Source organism: Carassius auratus, chromosome 9, assembly GCF_003368295.1.
Source record: "Carassius auratus strain Wakin chromosome 9, ASM336829v1, whole genome shotgun sequence".
Lineage (NCBI taxonomy): Eukaryota > Metazoa > Chordata > Actinopteri > Cypriniformes > Cyprinidae > Carassius > Carassius auratus.
Genome location: NC_039251.1, coordinates 25,268,336 through 25,287,050, shown reverse-complemented (window position 1 = coordinate 25,287,050; position 18,715 = coordinate 25,268,336). Strand labels below are relative to the sequence as shown.

At 37.0% G+C, this 18,715-nt stretch overlaps 1 protein-coding gene across 8 annotated transcripts in view; it reads left to right on the top strand.

Annotated features, from left to right (window-relative positions):
• The window catches only part of pard3bb (par-3 family cell polarity regulator beta b), a 296,499-nt gene that overhangs the window by 109,997 nt on the left and 167,787 nt on the right, over positions 1 to 18,715 (top strand). For all 8 annotated transcript variants that reach the window (XM_026272247.1, XM_026272250.1, XM_026272245.1 and 5 more), the window contains 4 exons: positions 3,598 to 3,723; positions 4,582 to 4,979; positions 7,918 to 8,057; positions 8,176 to 8,304. In XM_026272247.1, the coding sequence (XP_026128032.1) occupies positions 3,598 to 3,723; positions 4,582 to 4,979; positions 7,918 to 8,057; positions 8,176 to 8,304 (793 nt within the window). The remainder of the gene's footprint in view (positions 1 to 3,597; positions 3,724 to 4,581; positions 4,980 to 7,917; positions 8,058 to 8,175; positions 8,305 to 18,715) is intronic.

The window sequence follows — 18,715 nt, the reverse complement described above, 5'->3', positions numbered from 1 at the left end:
CTTACTATATATATATCAGTAACCATATGAGATATACTCAATATAAGTTATTTATTTGTTTGAGGTTGGTAAAATGTATATAATATTACCATTATACCAGCTGATAAGTGATATCATTTATTTCTGTGATTGCAAAGCTAAATTTTCAGCATCATTAGTCTTTTTCAGAAATCATTCTAATATGCAGATTTGGTACTCAAGAAACACTAATAATTTTTAATGTTGAAAACGTTTGAGTTGCTTAATAATTTAGACAAACCCTGATATATTTTTCTCAGGATTATTGTACGAATAGAAAGTTTAAACAAACAACATTTATTTAATATAGAGATCTTTTGTAACATGAATATCTTTACTGTGATTTTGGTCAAATTAATGTGTCCTTGCTAAATACAGTTATTCATTACTTTAAAAATAAATATAATCGTACTGAACCCAAACGTAAAAAAATACAAATAAAATAAATAAATAAATTTTATTATTAGTTTAAAAATTTTAAATTCAATTGTTTCATTTGCATATAATAATAATAATAATAATAATAATAATAATAATTATATAATATATATATATATATATATATATATATATATATATATATATATATATATATATATATATATATATATATATATATATATATATATTTGATATACTGCCAACTAATATTTATGGTGCATATGGATTTAGTTTTTAATGATATTAGATAGAGATAGTAGTAGAGCATAGTAGAGAGTTGAGTGGCTGATTTAATGCAAATATATTTGAGAAAATGCTGGTTAGAAATAACTTTTTTTTATATTTAAAATATTTACTAAGTGGGATTTTTTTTCACAATATCAAACTGTCATTTAAGTTCTACATACTTTTTTCCAACTCCCATTGGCTAATTTGAATATAATAATGTACTGCAGCAGCACATTACCAGCGTATGTTTTTCATTATATCCCTAGTTTAGCTTTGGTGATTGTTTTGGAGTTTGGATTTTTTGGTTCATGAACAAATTTAAGCTGTCCTGATTTTGATGTCTTTGATTTGGCCTGCAGAAGACTGGCTGTTGGAGGTCACACAATCTTCAAAGTGCAGTTTCTGAGTAAATTTGCCTAACTTTCACCTGGCATGAACTTCTGTGGAATGGCTCAGTTAATGAGCAGATGTTTTTATGGTTGAGCGCTCTTATTGTCTGACATGCACTAAGTAATTCTTTCTCTTCCTGACTGAAACTGAGTCATCAGAGAGAGTCACGAGGGACTGAGACAGCACAGCAGTCTTAATAAAGACAGATACCTCCCTGCAGGATTGAGTCTTTTTCTCTCATTTCTCTCTCTCTCCTCTTGTATCTCTCCATCATCCCCCTCACTCAAGTCTCCCACAGGCCGTAACCTCCATCTGTTTCCTTTAGACATGCCGTGCCCCTCTCTCCCTCCGTGTCAAAGGTCACCCCATCTTAAGACTGGCGTAATATTCTCCAGTGGTGAGGCGAGCGATAACGTAAACAGGCCAGTTAGCTAATGCAGAGTGACTACATGTGGACGGGAAGCCTTTAGCACATCTAATGGAGGGGTGAAGAGATCCTTCCTGAGCATTAGCAGGTCACACACCCACGTCTTACACCAACACAAGACTAATTCACTCCAGAACCCGTGTCGTTCTCCAAATTCCAGACCGCTAATCTGACCTCTGGTGTGTTTTTGGAGAGCTTTCATGCACACTTGTTTTTGTTATTGATCATTTTATTTAGTCTGAAGGTGATAATAGGAGACGTTATTAGTTTTTATTAGGGCTTCTTAAATTTACTAGGTGACTAGTTGAGAATGCAGAATAAGTTGCAGTGGTAACATATTCTTGGAGAAAGGCTGTATCTTTAGCTATAGATGTATCAGTTTTACTGCTTTTTATGGTTTTCATGATTTTATTGTGATTAGACTATTTTACAGTTTATGGTTTGGTTGTTTAAAGGGCTGCTTTATATAATGATTTGTGGGGTAATCACTAGACATGTGCCTGTGTTCTGTAAGGTAATATATCACGGTAATGGATATGCACAATATTGTTATCGTGGACACTTCAGAATAGTGTGAATAATTATTTCAACAATTTTTGGAATGGATTTTAAGAATATTTTCCCCATCAACTGGTCACAATGCACAAAACCACTGTATATGAAATATGCATGCACTGTTCTCTATTTATTTTTCAAACTTAATCACATTTTAATCTGGCCTACAACATGCCCTAGATATTGTTTGAAAATGTTTTGATTCTTTATTGTTTGGTCACACTTTACATTAAATCTCTATTAATTGCCATTAGTTAATTCATTACTTAACACAAACTGTCAATGAAAAATTCTTCTAAACATTTTTAACACGTTGCTAAAAAAAAAAAAAAAAAAAATTGTAACTTATATTTAATGAACTAATGGTTGTATTTTTAAATAATGGTTGTATTGTAAAACAAATTCAAACTGTTATTTGAAATTATAAAATAACTTTACTTATATTAATAATATTAATTCTGCATTTTATCAAATAAATGCATCTTTGGTTATCATAACATGCTTATTTCAAAAGCATTTTGAAAATCTTACCGTCCCCAAACTTACTGAATTTAAAGTAAGGCCACATAGAACAGCAGTTGAAGCTGATCTGTGCTGTAGCTGTGGACATCTGAATGTTTTTAGTGATGTGTAGAATCATAAACGGCTGGTTATTATGGCTCCTGCTGTAAGATGCCTGTCAGCAGCTAAAGACGAATATACTTAGCCTCTTTCATATACTTACTGAAACCTCAACCTTTATCCCTCCAGTCAAATATCACCTCTCAGAGAAAACCATTTCAGTCCAGTGTGTCTCCCCAAACGTCCATCTGAATTTCTGCAAAGGTATCTTCTATAATTTGTCCAAGCCTCTATAGGACTGCAGACACTGCTACGGCCCGCTGTAATGTATAAATGTGTTATTTGGGGTGAATGTGCTTGTATGCAGCGCCTGCGGGTGAAGACTGAGGGATTAATACTCGTCTGCCGTTCATGCTCCTGCTTTATGAGTTTCTCCAGCCTCATAGTCTTTATCACTGCCAGCCATAGCTCTTATGCCTTATGTTTTGCCAAGCAACTGTGTATGTGGGTTTCTCATGGTGCTTTGGAGGGCAAAAATCTAAGCATTAGTAAAGTAGTGATACGGTTTTATAGATGTAATTAATTCATAAAATGTGTGAAAAAAAAAGAAAAAAGAAAAATAAGTCTTACATTATATAAGATGAAAGTGTGTGAAGCACTTACTGTTCAAAAATGACATCAGCAGATAAAGCTTTAGAGGGGGCAATGTCTCAAACAGATGTGGAATGCAAATTTAACAAAGCCAAATGCATATAAGAGAAAGTTCTCTACATTAATTTGGTGTGGACTGTGTTGATGTTATTACTTGAATAAGTAGCTTTTTGTAATTATGTAATTACTGTGTAATTACTGGGTAATTATTGTGTTTTCCATGTACTTTTGTTCTATTATAATACAATAGCGCAGCCTGTCATGGCCAGTTGCTGGCTGGTGTTGTGCTCTGTTTTGTTGGTAATTTATGGTTTGCTCTCTCTCAGGGCTCTGGGTCTGCACATTCGAGGAGTGGAAGAAAACAGTCGCTCCAAAAGGGAAGGCATCTTTCAGGACGACGAGTGTATCGTTAAAATTAATGATACTGAATTAATGGACAAATCCTTTTCACAGTGAGTCTCTTACTTTTTTCACCTTCTAGTCTGCTCTCTGTGTCTCCACCTCCTGATATCATTTCCTTCCTATCGTGATACTTAGTTTTAGCCCTATCTGTTCGTTTCATGCTTGTAAAAACAAGCATGGTGTCCATTGTTGTAGTCTATTTATGGCTATCAACTCTGGACTGGTCTCAAAAGCAGAAAAACACTCAACCCACAGCGACAGAGCCCACCCAGCAGTCATGGTCATTTACTGTGCTGTGTTTGGTGTGTAGCAGATCTTCTTCTCTTACACTGCATTTACTGCACACTGTCAACCTGAGCCAAAGCTGTCAGGATCTGACCAGCCATTGGGTTTTGGGACATATAATGTTAGATTTGCATCAGTTACGAATCATAGTATGAAGAGAACCCAAAGTTCGGTCAGAAGACCTTGCCATACCTGTTGAAACATTACCCAGTTGCTCCATGGTCATCTTGTGCATTATGCATATATTATATATACATATCTGCGCTAAGGAGAATTACTTCTATCCAGTAGAATGTCACATTAATCTTATTATGCTCAGGATGGATGGATGGTTTTTAAATTAAATCAGTCAGGCAGAAATGAAGGAGGTGGATTGCTTTGTCATTTGTAATGCGTAGGACTCATTAGTCATAACCCCAATTATGCTGTCAGAATAAATGTCAGAGTGAGTTTTATCTAAACCAAGACTATTCAATATATTACAAATTCCACCTTTTTTAGTTTCCAGGTTCATTTTTTTCATCAAACAACTTGCAAGTAATTATAAAAAATTGATTGTCTCTTAATTGCTTTTTCTATATTTCCGGTGTTCCTTATCTCTTCCTCCCTCTGTCTTTTACCAGAGCACAGGAAGTATTCCGAGAAGCCATGCGTTCATCTATCGTTCGTTTAGAAGTTGTTCCAGTTTTTAATAAAGAGCGCTTTGAGAAGAGTGTAATCAGCCACCTCTTCAACTCAGAAAACCCTGACACATCCACACGGACCAAAGACCCTCCACCGCTGAAGGTGAAGCCAATCGTGAGGCCTGTGGAGTCTTGCTCAGGATGGCAAGCTGAGTTTCAGGAGTCCAACAGCAGTCTAGAGGGTCGCTCTCTTGGCTCCCCATTACCCCTCAGTCTCTCACCCACCCCCAGAAGCAAAAGTGCTGACATTCCCCTCCTGAAAAACAGCCTGGGACCATCACCTCTACAAAACCAGAACAAAAGAGGTGGAAAGAGGCTCCGAATCGACCTTAAGAAAGGTAAAAACTGGGATAGATGCACTGTAAAATGGATTTGAGACAATTTCAAGACAACATGATGTGTTCAGATTTTTAGGATCTTTCAAATATTGTCTTAATTGTCCTAAGTAACAATACTTTGACTTGTCAGTTTGAATTAGTTTGTTTACAACATGCAAAATAATACAATATATTGGTCTTTCATTTTGATAGTCATATACCTAGAATTTTGTAGGACATATAATATGTGACTTGAACTATGCCATCTTTGTTTCTGTGCATGCTGGGAATCCATAAACCCTTAACATTTCAGTATTATTTAATTAGAAATTCTATGTTCAGCCAGCTGTATGATCATTTGGAACAACATTTGTGGGATTTCTGATGGTCTTCAATCAGAACAGTTTTTGTTGAGTTATAAAAAAAAAATAATAATAATAATTTTTCTTTTAAATGTTGCATGTAGGATTGAGATGTTGTCATCTTATTTGATCTAAAATCTTTTTTTTTTTTTTAACCCCTTGGGTATCCTTGGACCCTAAAAGTTTTAAGTGCTTTCATAGTAGAGCCTGACCAATATGTTTTTTTGGGGGGCTGATACGATATTAAGGAGAGTGAAATTTTTTTTTTTTTTTAAACTATTTATGTATCAGCTGATATTCTTTTTGTGCAGTATATTATAGTACAGTACCAGTCAAAATGTTGGACACACTTCTCATTTGTACTGTACAGTATACATAATATACATAAACAGAATATATATACATAAACATAGGAACACATATACATGCACAAAAGACTATTTCCATGAAATTCCATGTTGTACAATAAAATCAGTTTTTTTATAACTGGATTTATGATTCTGTCCACGTTTTCTGCACTCCTACTGTAGCAAACGAGTATGATAAGCTTATTGTGAGAGTTAAAGATGGGGACATTGTTTATTTACTTTATATCATTAAGTCTCAGCATATCCGCGGCATATGCAGATATATCTATGACAGGCTCAAATTGGCCGATAAAATTGGCAAAACGATAAATTGGTCAGGCTCTATTGCATAGTGCATTAAAAGTCTCATTTTAAAAGAGCAAAGAAATTCCTGCAAGATCTTTTAAATGAATGTACTTCTTTTCAAAATGATTCTCTCCCTCACTATAACATTGGTCAACTTTGTAGTCAGTGGTTTTGGCAGTCTAACCGAATGAATGAAGCTATAATTTCAGGCTGCAAAGTCTATTAAGTTCTTATTGATTCTGCCATTAATGATGATATAAATTCATAGCTGGAACAAAAAAGTGCTGACCGTAAAACGATTGTGCTAAATGACGAGCATAAAATGCCATCTGAACGCTCCAGCTGCGCTCATTTTTTCCACAGACTGGCTTCAATGTATTGTCCTCTGTAGTCTAATGCAGGGAGCATTAAAGAACAACCACTGGCCCTCAGGCGGTCTAGTCTTTAGTTTCTTCTCCCCCAAGCTCTGTCCATCATTTTATCCCTGAGCTCGGGGACAGGACTGGAAATGTCCACCCTAAAGACGTGCCTCGTGTCACACTGGGGGCTGTAGCCTGTTCTCTAATCTACCTATCAGTCACCATGACAGCATCAAGACTGCCGTAAGAAGCAATATATGCACAGGTCAAGGCGGGAGCATGGTTTAAATGGACCACCACCTGTGCTAGACAGCAGTCTACTCCTTTAATATCCTCCTTTTATCTGGACTGAAAGAAAAAACGAGAATGATTTCTAGTCATGCTTATTTTTTAATTTTTTTTTGGAAACACTTGGATTTCATCTGAACAGTGTAAATGTCAGCTTCCAGATGTCGTCCTGATATGGCTAATGATATTTCTGTTGTGTGTCAGGCTTGAGTTTAATTTAAATTAAGAAAGAAAGAACATGACAGTATTATTTTTTATAATAGGCCTATTCAATATTAAATCAACACAGCAAAAACAAAGTTATGTCTGCTGGTCACTTCAGTACTGGTCTGCGCTTGACTGTAGTCGCATTTGTCTGCTGTTTAAATTACTGAGTTTATTTAACCCATTGCAACTTACTGGAACTGTGTGACCTATAGGAGTAACTACTCACCTTGTTATTCTAAAGGCGTATAACTTTCCTTTTTCATAACACACACACACACACACACACTCACACACACAAATGTCAGAATGAGCATGTCAGAGATGGTGACTTTCATTTTTTCAAGCGGATGCAAGTCTGTCGAAAAATCATCCTATGCATCTCGTGGCACATATTCCAAGCGTTCTTAATGTATTCTGTGGGGCTTGGTGAGAATCAACCCGAAATTAGTCCGTTTTAAGTAAAAACTGTAAAACAGATGTTCATTAAATTCAACAATTTTAATGCATCTTATTTGCTATGGTTTAATACACCTACTGTAGCATTCAAGAGGTTTAGGCTAATAAGATATTTTAATGTTTTTGAAAGAAGTCCACCAATTCACACCAGGGATGCATTTATTTCATTAAACCACAGATTAAACAGTAATATTGTAAAATATTATTACAATTTAAGGAACTTTTTTCCATTTTAATGTATTTTGAAATGTAATTTATTCTTGTGATACAAAGCTGAATTTTCAGCAGCCATTAGACTCCTTCAGAAATCATCCTATTATGCTGGTTTGCTGCTTAAGACCCATTTCTTAGTCTTCTCATTGTTTATTATATTCATGGAAACCTTCAATAATTTATTATTTATTGAACTGGATTTCTTTTTGAGATATGACATGTTATGAGGTGATCATATGACACTTCAAATACAACTTTCTAAATGATGGCTTCTTTTACAGACAAAGTGGTGATATTTTTACAGTGTGCTGACTGGGAAGAGAATAGGCTTCACACATGAGTTACTGCAGTATTCCTGACAAATTAGGTTTAGGTTGTCCATCAGTCACTTTAATCCTGATCTATCTCAATCTCCACATAGGTCCCGAAGGTCTAGGCTTCACTGTTGTGACCAGAGATTCTTCTGTGCACGGGCCTGGTCCCATCCTCGTCAAAAACATCCTACCCAGAGGAGCTGCTGTCAAAGATGGCCGTCTGCAGTCAGGTGACAGGATCCTAGAAGTGAGTCTCTTTCTGGAGTAAGATGGAATATTTCAAGAATAGACTAATCATTTTCATTTCACATTAGTGTGAAGGTGCATATGAAATCCATCGTAACCGAGTGCATGTGTGTGTTCAGGTGAACGGTGTGGACATCACCGGCCGTTCTCAAGAGGAGCTTGTGGCCATGCTACGCGGTACTAAGCAGGGGGACAGTGTGTGTCTGGTTGTGGCAAGACAGGAAGACATGTTCCTTCCACGTGAACTGGTAAGAGTCTTCTCTGTCTAACTACTAAATACAATGCGTCATCAGTCCCATGGCAGACACCATGTCATTTACCTCCTATCTGCTGCAGATAAACCTTTCTTAAAGTCTCTTCTTCTCTTGGTCTTTTCTTCCTTCCCACTGCATGAATTGTCTGCAAGATTATGTAAATATATACAAAACATACCCCCATTCGGGTTTAGTTGCTTGTGAACAGTTATTTTTAAAGTTATTTTTAAATTATAAAAATATATTTTTTTTAATTATAAGAATAGATTTTTCAGCCTTATAGGTTTAATTTATACTTCAAACTCCCATTACGCTGTGGTTTAAAATAGGTGTTGAAGGGAAAACTACCAGGAGTTTTAGCTATTCATTTTCCATTTATAGACCATCCAATATCTGTGTTCTTCTTTTTTCACATTATTGTTTTTGGGATCATTTACATGGCTCGTGTTCCTCTTAAACTTTCCCAGCATCAGTAGTATTTAGCAAACACTTTTATTTTGACACTTTCTACAGGAAGAGTCCTGCAGGAAAAATGTGGAATTAAAAAGAAAAATAAATGTAATTCAAATTCTGTCATCTTATACTCCTGTAGGATTTTAGGTAATCTTTAGTTCATAAATGAACCCATTTTTAACAGACCTTATGGGTTCTCATGTGTCAAGCAAGTTTAGTTGCACTTTAGTGTTTACCATATTTGATGTATACAGTATCTGTGTGTTGATCAAAGCTGAATTCAAATAGAAGCCTAAATGAATTATGTTCAGCATTTAAAACAATCATGTCTCTTAAAAAGACTCTGATTAAAACAATTCATATGGCTTACTTTTTGGATGTACATTTTTGAAGCTTGAAAATTTTGTGTGGTCTGGACAAAAATTACTTGGGTTCCAAAGATGAACAAAAGCCTTGTGGATTTGGTACATCATGAGGGCGAGTAAATGATGAAAGAATTTAAATTTTTGGGTGACCTGCCCCTTTAAGTGTCTCATTCAAGAGCACAGTGCATCATCTTGGCAGGGTCAAACCTATTGCCCTTCAGTTACCATCTCATATGTATGTAATCACCAAATCAAACCACCCCACATTACTTCAAAACAATAAGCAGACTGCACAGAAGACTCTAAGGTCTGTTATGGCAGGGTTTCTTCAGCAGGGCACTTCCTGTGCTTCAGACCAACAGGAAATGTAATGGCATGTTATTTGGGTCATCTGCAGTGATATCATGTGTCCCGGTGGAATGCCTCTGCACTGTCATGTCTCTCTCCAATGCCCAACGGGCCTCTGTTTGCTGTCTTTGCCTTGGAAGGTCATAGTCACGCTGTAGTTCCTCAAACCTTGAGGACGGGAAGTCCAGAGCTTCCTGCCTTTGTCTCAACCCCTGTGGGACGTGTAAGTATGCTAGCTTTTGTCTGTTAGGATGTCCAGACGTCTTCACCTGTCACTCTTTCTCCCCTCAACTTTCCCTACCTTTGTTTTTATACTTTGATATCTTTCCTGATGAACCTGGCGACCCACACACCCAGTCGCCGGAGCGCTGGCCTCTCTGCACACACCCTTCTGCCCACCTTGTAGTTTGTCTTCCTGTTCTTATCCCTGCTTGTTGATTCAGCGCTGGGCAGGAAGTAGCGCAGGATGTCGGTGCGCTCCTACAGGAAGTGCTGGAGCATGCGGGGCTGTGTGAAGTCAGGGACTACGACTGTGCAGCTGTGTGTCGGCTCTTCCTGCATCTCCCTCAGCGTAGTGCCCGTCACTCGCAGTCATCCAAAATCTACCCCAATCAGCGCTTTCTGTAAATAACCAAATGCTGAGAACCGCGCGCACTTAACGGTTACTATAGCAATGCCACTCAAACTTTGACCCCTAGCAGGAAATGAGCTACAGGCTCCATTGTCAACATCTTTCATTTATTTATTTATTTAGATAAATTCAGAGCAGCATGAGAGGAATATTTGGACAAAGGAGTTGGCATCCGGCGAGCTATTACCTTTTTGTCTTTGGACTTGCACGCCATATACAGCAAAATGAGTGCATGATACATAACATTCTAATCTTTTTTTTAATGTATTATAATATAGGTTTTGGGTTTAAAAGAAGCATTTCATGTTCAGCAAGGCTGCATTTATTTGATAAAAAATACAATAAAAATTGTAAAATTGTATTACTCATTGAAATAACTGTTCTTTTTGAATATATTGTAAAATATCATTTATTTCTGTCCAGTCTTACTCCAGTCTTCAATGGCACATGATCATTCAGAAATCACCCTATATGCTTTTTTGCTGCTCAAGCAACTTTTATTCATGTTGAAAAGTAACAGTTCTCACTATTTTTGTGGGAACTGAATTTATAAACAAATAAAATCATGACAAACCATTTCATTCAATGAAATCGGAAAAATTGCCCAGCCCTGCTTTTTTAGCAATTTTTTATAATTTCTAAATGTAATTGCACTCCAAGAGTCCCAATGTTATTTATTACTTTGTGGCCATATTTCACTCAGTGTGAGCGCTTTCCTATCCGTGTTTGCCAAAAAGTGGTGTATCACCAACATTTCCCAAAGAAATTTCCACATTCCCCTTTTGTGTTGTGGTAAATGATGAGAATAAATGTCTATTTTCGGCATATTAAGGCCAATTCACACTTGTTCACACATTGTTCTAGTAAATTCTCTGGTGAATTAGGCCTCTCACTGTTCAATTATGGCTCTCATGCATGCTGTGTTGAACTGCATCGTTGCCACTGATTAGTTAGTATGCAGTGGTCTGAAGCATGACTGCGACTCATTACCCACAAACCACCAGTTCTGCTTGTGCGCAGGAGATCAAAACCATTCAGTGGATTGAAATAAACGTAAAATCTTCAAACGCACAAAATTGTTCTCATTACGTGCGGTGACAGTAATGGTTTTATTTGGTTAGCGAGCAATAGCTGGATTTTTCACATGACACGAATTGAGCGTTGAATTTCTAAACCGTTTGCTTGACTCAGACTGATGGATTGACACCTGTATGTGTGGCTGGACTCTCTGGACTGAGATATGGTAGTCAGGGAGATTAATGTATGGGAAAAATAGCTCACAGACAGTGAAAGATGACTGTAGATACATTTTAAGAGCAAAAGCTGAAAGAGCGAGTGATTGAAATGTAAAAAAACTGGCAAGGAGATAGAAATGCTGATAGTGGAGTGACGGATGATGAGACAAAGAAAAAAAAGGTAGAGGCGAGGAACAGGCTGAGAGGAAGAAAAATGGTGACAGAAGGTAGAGAAAGCTGTCATTGTCAATCTTAGAAACAAAGCTGCGAAGAGGAATAGGAGACCCATATGAGCAGAAACAATGCAAAATGCGAAGAATTAATAAATAAATAAAATGTAAGGTTGGTAGAAGAAATTGTTGAGCATAGAAAAAAAAACTGTTTATTAGCAAATGCTAGCGGCTGCTAACTTAAGCTGAATTTGAGACTTTTTTTATGTTGCTTTCATCAAGTTATGTAATTATAGAAATTAATGTAAATACAGATTACCATTAAAATTGATTGGTAAGATTTTATTTTTTTATGAGTTGTTAGTTTTTAAAATGATAACTGGATTAATTTGATAAAAAAAAATATATATAGTTAAGGCTAATTGTGAAATAATATTACAATAATAATAATAAAAAAATTATATTTACATTTAAAATGCAATTTATACCTGTGAGTTTTCGGGGGCAGAGTTACTCTAGTCTTCAGTGTCACATGATCCTTCAGAAATCATTCTTTCAATCTATGTTGATTTGCTGCTCAATAAACATTTCTTATTAATATCAATGTTGATAACTGTTCTGTTGCTTAATGTTTAAAGAATAGAAACTTCAAACGCACCATGTTTATTTGAAATACAAACCTTTTGTAACATTCTAAATGTCTTTGCTATCCATTTTGATAAATTTAATGTATCCGTGCTGAATAAAATTATACATTTCTTTGAAAGCTTTCAAACAGTAGTGTCTATTTCCATTTTATTGGCTACCCTGCTCTCTAGATATCCTCATCGGCCAGTAAAAAAATCTGATAAAGCACTAGTCATATCAGTCTACAGATAAAGGACAGGCTTCAGACAGTCAGAAGGTAGCAGAGTTTGATAGAGATGATGCTTTGTGAATGGATGGACAGAAGGAGGTCGCCTGATAGAGATGAAGACTTGTAGTACTGTGTGGTGATGTCTCACTGAAGACACATGCGGCGGTAGTTTGGCCCATGTGTAGAGGGGAAAGGAGAAGCGGCAGGTGGGTTTGACGCTAAAGTACCTGACGCATTTCTACCTGCCAGGTGAGATGTTGCTCAAAGACTCTTACAGCCTTTCGTCGCTCTTCAAAAGCCACACACCGAGGACCTCACGCACGCCTTACACGGTCCGCCCTAATCTCTCTCCAATAGCACGGCCGCCCAGTGGGGGATATAGAGCTCTGTGTGCTGCTCCAGCAGGATGAAATAGTAATAGTGATATTAGATATGACTCCATGAACAAAGGAGAAAGAATGAGGCCTCATTTCCTGTTCGGTTTGTAGTGTTTTTGCACGACAGAGGCAGATTAAAAATGGAGTGCGGGACTTGTAACAAAAGACCCTCGCGCCCCTTCAAGCAGGCGGCTTTGTGTACTTCAAAACAGTCTGCTAACAATGGCACCAGGCTGGGTAATAAGGGCCTTGACAAAGCCTTATCTCCCCCAGAACTCCAGCTGTGAAGACGAGCGGTTAGCGCGTGCGATAATGCTGTTGTGACAGCGTTCCCCTCTCTGGCTCGTCCCACACAAACCGAGGAAGTCGAACCCAGCCGGAACGCTGGCCTCTGCACTACTTAATCTCATATCCAGACCTCCTTGTTACTACCTGCATTACTTCCTCAATAAACCTTTGATGTTGGTATCACCAGCCCTCTGAAGTCTCTCGGCCCACGAGGCCTGGTTTCCAGTCTGGGCCTCTTTACGGGTAAATAAAGCCGCTTCCTGAGCGACAAGGTTACGAACGTCAATCCAGGCCCCTTAGTCTTTTACAGCGTCCTCGTCTCAATGCTTTGCTTTCATCTCCACTTAAACCGAATCCATTTACTCATGGACAAACTTTACTCTTTGCCTTTCTGCCTTGCATCGTAGCGATCGTAGAGAAGTCTCTTTGTTTAAGAGGTTATGTGAGTGTCTGCGCTTTTACCCCTGTGTTGACTTTAATGATGCTGTGGTCTGCAAGGTGAATGGTCCTTTCCATATGCATGCGTGGGGTAAAAAGTGCACTTGAGCGTGTGTGCCCTAAGCCGAGAGGTTTATAGTATGCTGCATGAGTCTCTCGTAACCGCACGGGTGGCTCTTGGAGACATCATATTAAAAGGGGAAATGTATTCGGCTCCTAGTGAAGAGGTAATTGGGCCTGATGAAAGGCACTGGGTATTTGTTGATGCACAAACCTGATTATTATCAGGGTTTGTGCTCCATTTGGTGAAATGAAGTCCATACTGATGGCTTTGTCTAGTAAAAGCCAGAGAGTGATTGCCAAATGGTGCATATGCACTACTATTACTATGTAGATTCTTTAGCATATAATCACAATGCTTTTTGTGGGCGATGAATTTAAGCAACATTTTAAATATTGTATCATTGTCATTGAATTAATTTCACATTCACAAATGTATAACAAGCATGAGACTGATGGTTTCTCAAAAATGACTTTTCTATACCGTTTTCCTGTTTTTTTAATCTGTCTGTCTATTCATGTGGAAATTATGCCTATTATAGATAAATTATTCAAAATCAGTTTCTAAAGCAAAATTAGGGATAATCGAGAGAAGGCTGTGAATGTGAGTGAGTTTGGGATTTGCTGTGGGTGATGGTGGGTATGAGCATAATGGTGGTATGACTCCCATCCCATACCTTCCTGTACCATCTGCTGCTCTCTCTTAATGCATGTACAGGATGTACTACAAAGACATCTCATCATCATCATCACACACACACACACACTTGACTGTTTGATTCACCACCTGCTCACTGCTGAAAGGTGGTAGAGTGCTTTCCGACTGAAAGAATAATTTTAAAACATGCTGGAGATATAGAGCACAATGACATGGGCTCTCTCTTCTAAGATTATTTTCCCCCCATCAGAACCGGGCCTTTGATCCACACCAAATAAAAGCATCCATGGGCCCGAGTCATGTGCTTTTGAGTGTATTCACAGGATTTGATTATCAGCACCGCATTACAGAGGATCTGCTTATCTGTATACAAAAGCCCAACCAAGCTTTTACTGTGCTTTCACTGCAGTTTGTGGTTTGGACGTGAGTTTGTTTGGTTTTCCAAACTCAGGTACTCTTGTAATGGCGATCTGGAGTGCGGTGAACTATGGTTTGCAGTTGGTTTTATCAGTTCATCCTAAATCATGTGAACCCATCTGATGACAGAATTTGCATGCTTCACCCTTATTGCTTGCCTCTGAATAAATTGCCTTTGCAGAACAGCTTGCATTTTTCACAACTCTCAGAATATATCCACAAACACATATACTTCTTCACATGTAAAGTTCTTGTAAGAAATCCAGTGGGACAAAAACATGAATAGATCAGTACAGTTTACATATTATTATTATTTTTTCACATCATTTCATTGTATTTTATATCTTGTTTTTTAAATATCATTTAAAGTTTGTTGTGTCATATAGCTTCTTTTTGGTCAAATTTACTCAGACTAATACTAAAGTAGTATCTAATTTTGGACATCAAAAATACATTTTTTTAGTTAAACCAATTATTTGTATATTTTAAATATAAATGTATAGGTATAATCAAACCTCAACAAAAGCATATGAATACCATCCCTGCCGAAAAACTTATCTCTTGAAATGGCATTATGAGTTCACTGTTGAAACACATTATTGTGAATTCTTTGATTTAGTTTTGCATTCACAATGCACATTGACTTGTTATGGCAAGACTATGACCTCACCGGCTCAGGACGAGCAGATACCCATCTGGCCAAATGTCTGAGTGTGTTCATGTCTGACCAGTGCAGCTTGCCTAAACTCCCTTGCATTAAATCCTCCTTTTCCCTGAAGATCCCCAGCATGCCGGCCGGCCGGCCGGTCGGTCGGCTCTCGGCTCTGTTTATCCAGGCTTTTGCAGTGCTTACAGACCTGCTGCAGCTAATACCAGCCCAGCTGCACTCACTTATGTAGTTGGATTGTGTTTTGCATAATATCCAATACTGTGTCAATTATAAAGAGACAGTAATAAGACTCGGGGTAATACAATATTTCTTATTTTTCTAGTTTGTGTGTGAATGACAGCACTATACTTTTTGCTGGTGGTTAATGAAATTAGTCTCAGTTGAATGTACATCTTTGTCGGATAGAAACCGAAATGCCTTTAGGCAAAGAAGACCACTGGAATTTTCTTGCACAGTGATACAGATGAATTTATTGTTTGTGTGGGGAAAGTACACAATTTCCTCATTTTTTTTATGTTTAATAAATCAATGTGTAATTCCTTATGTGCCATAATGCATTATGGAGATGAGATCATCCAGTATAAATGTTGGATAAAAATAATGCAGTAACTGTGTAGGAAAGGTTGTTTTGAGAGTACGGACCAAAGATTTTTTTTTTTTTTTTTTTTTTTAGATCGAATATGTGCTGAATTTACCATATCCCGAACATTAGAATAATTCTTCTTTCTCTCTCTGAGTAGTAAAATATCATGATCTGTAGTGCACTTGGCTTTTTGTCCAGATGCAGTTTATTGTCCACATTCCCTATATTGTTCACCTGTTGGTGTGCGCACATTGAGTGTTTGCAAATGTTTCTGTTGTTAAAGATTGTTTGTGAATGATGCAATTCATTGATATGGCTCTCTTGTGATGGGTTTGGTACACAGGCGTCCAGGCACCAGACGTGTCTCTGACACAGGGCCCAAGTAAAGTCTCAAATTCCTTATGTTAATGGTTCATTAAGGGCCAAGCACCAAAAGTGTGAAGGCAACTTTTGTATTCATAAGTAGTCTTATTTTTCTCCTCTTGCATCTTTGCATAATTACGCAACATTTTAGCACTTTCAAACCAAAATTTGTGGTTGTAAAAACAACCATGTCCTAAGGGGGTAACACTTTTTTTTTTTTTTTGTAGCAATAATTGACAATGTTAGTTAACATGAGCAATATTTATAAAACATTTATTAATCTTACTCAATATTATGTTAAAAACTTACTAATACATTATTAAAATTGAAAGTTGTATCTGTTAACATTAATGTACTGTGAACTTACACAAGGTTTTTATTAACCAACAGTAACAAAGATTAATCAATGCTGTACAAATATATTTGTCATTGTTAGTTTGTTAGTTATTGTGTAAACTAATGTTATCAAATTAGATCTTATTGTAAAGCGCTAGCCCTGAGGGTACCTGCACAGTTTTGGCACAGTGCCACCTAGTTGTCAGGAGACATAAAAGTAATAATACTAAAAATCATTATCGTTATAGTTATTATTGTTATTATTAGTAGTAGCAGTCGTATTTGTTGTACTGATAGTAGACCAATATTTATCACCCGAGCCGATATATCGCTAGATATTTTCTATTTTCATTATTAGTATCGGCTAATGTTTCAGACTTTTATTTTAACAGAATGTCAGCTACTGAGCATCAAGACCTCCTGTTCTCCTCCATTAGTACACTGTCTCTGTTTATCAGTTATGTCTAATAAATTAATTAATGTATAAATTAAGTTCTAATAAATTATAACCTTCAAAAAAGTCAGTATCTTCGACTACTAGTTTATCCATTAATCACAACAAGCTCACTGTTCTCAGGGGCTGTAATTTCTAATGCAGGTCAAATCTTGCTAACAAGCCTTAATCAAGTCTTAAGTTAATTTTTAGTGATTTAAGTGCAACTTGAATCATTTCTTAATAATGCATCACAGCAACAGGCCCTCCCTGTTTGAGTAAAATGTTTACTTAGTTTTCTTTTTTTTTCTTTTTTTTTTTTTTTTACCTGGCAAGAACATCAAGAGAATCAATTCAGCTCTTGTTTAACATCGCATCATTGATTGTCCAGGAGTGTCTCTCTCACTCCTCCTTTAACAGTCTCTCTTTGTTCATTCCTGTTACTACACTCTGATAAAACACCGTTTTGTTGTGTGTGTGTGTGTGTGTGTCTTTTTTTTCTTCTTTTCAGTCTGTTCAACACTAAAGAAGCTAAAGTGACCATTAAAGCTCAGTGTTTGTTTGCTGCATTAACTATCTGTCACAGACTCTTTCTCTGGCCTTGAGTCCTGATTTCCTGAGATCCTATGGGCAAACTGAAGGGGGTAGTTTGAGCAGGTCAATGACAGATAGACTAACTGTGAAGGACGATGGCTTTGCTACCACATTACCTCATTCCTCATCCTTCCTTCCCCGTTCCATGGGTTAAATCAAGAGGAAATGGATGGAACTAGCACATTGGCCCTGAGGTTTCCTTTTGCTAGATTTTCCTAATTTCAAGGAGGTACAAATTATCCATTTGGCATTGTTACACCTGTTATATCTTGCATATTATTTGAGTCTGTTACAAACTCTTGAGAGCTGCCTATCTAGACAGCATTTTAGGCATCACCAATGCACTCCAGATGAGAATTTTTTTCCAAACTAATGTTAAAAAAAAGAAGCAGCTGACATATTGGGTTGCACTTATTAGAGTAGTGTTTCCCAAGCGTGTCCTGTTATTAACACCTTAGAAATATTCCTGGTAGTTCATATTATAATGGGTAACATTTAGCATTATCATTTATATTGCTAGAGGGGTCATTATTTCTGCTATTAAACTAAACTCATTTGGTACTGTGGGTGTAAAACTGACTCTCAGACGTTAATGAGACACCTGAGCTTGTTTGTCTTTCACAAGTTTTGACAGTTGTGGGGGCAGTCATGCAGAAACTTTCCACAAGAAAGACCTAACGGCAAATTTATTTGGAAAAGAAAATCCAGAAGGGACGTTTAACAAAAGTGAAATTGAAATATCACCCAAGCTCGACAAGTGTGTACTATCACCCACAAGCAAAACATGCTGCCAGTTGTACAAGAAATATAAAGAGGCTGATTTAGCAGCCAATGGCAAAAACATCATTGTAAGATTAAATGTTTGCAGAGTTTTATTAATCCAGAATTCTAAATGTTAATGCAGTTTGAGATATGTTGATTGCTATTGTGATTGAATGCCTTATTTGCATGTGTTCTGTTGTCTTTCCAAGTACAGAATAATATCTAAGTTTCAGTCACATTTATCACCGTTCTTGTAATTTTTGCATGCAAAATCAATTTATTGCAGCAGAGATCTGGAAAAGTGCAAAAGATTTTCCCACACAGATTTTGCAACAAGTTCAAGTTGGACACACGTTGACCAACAGAAA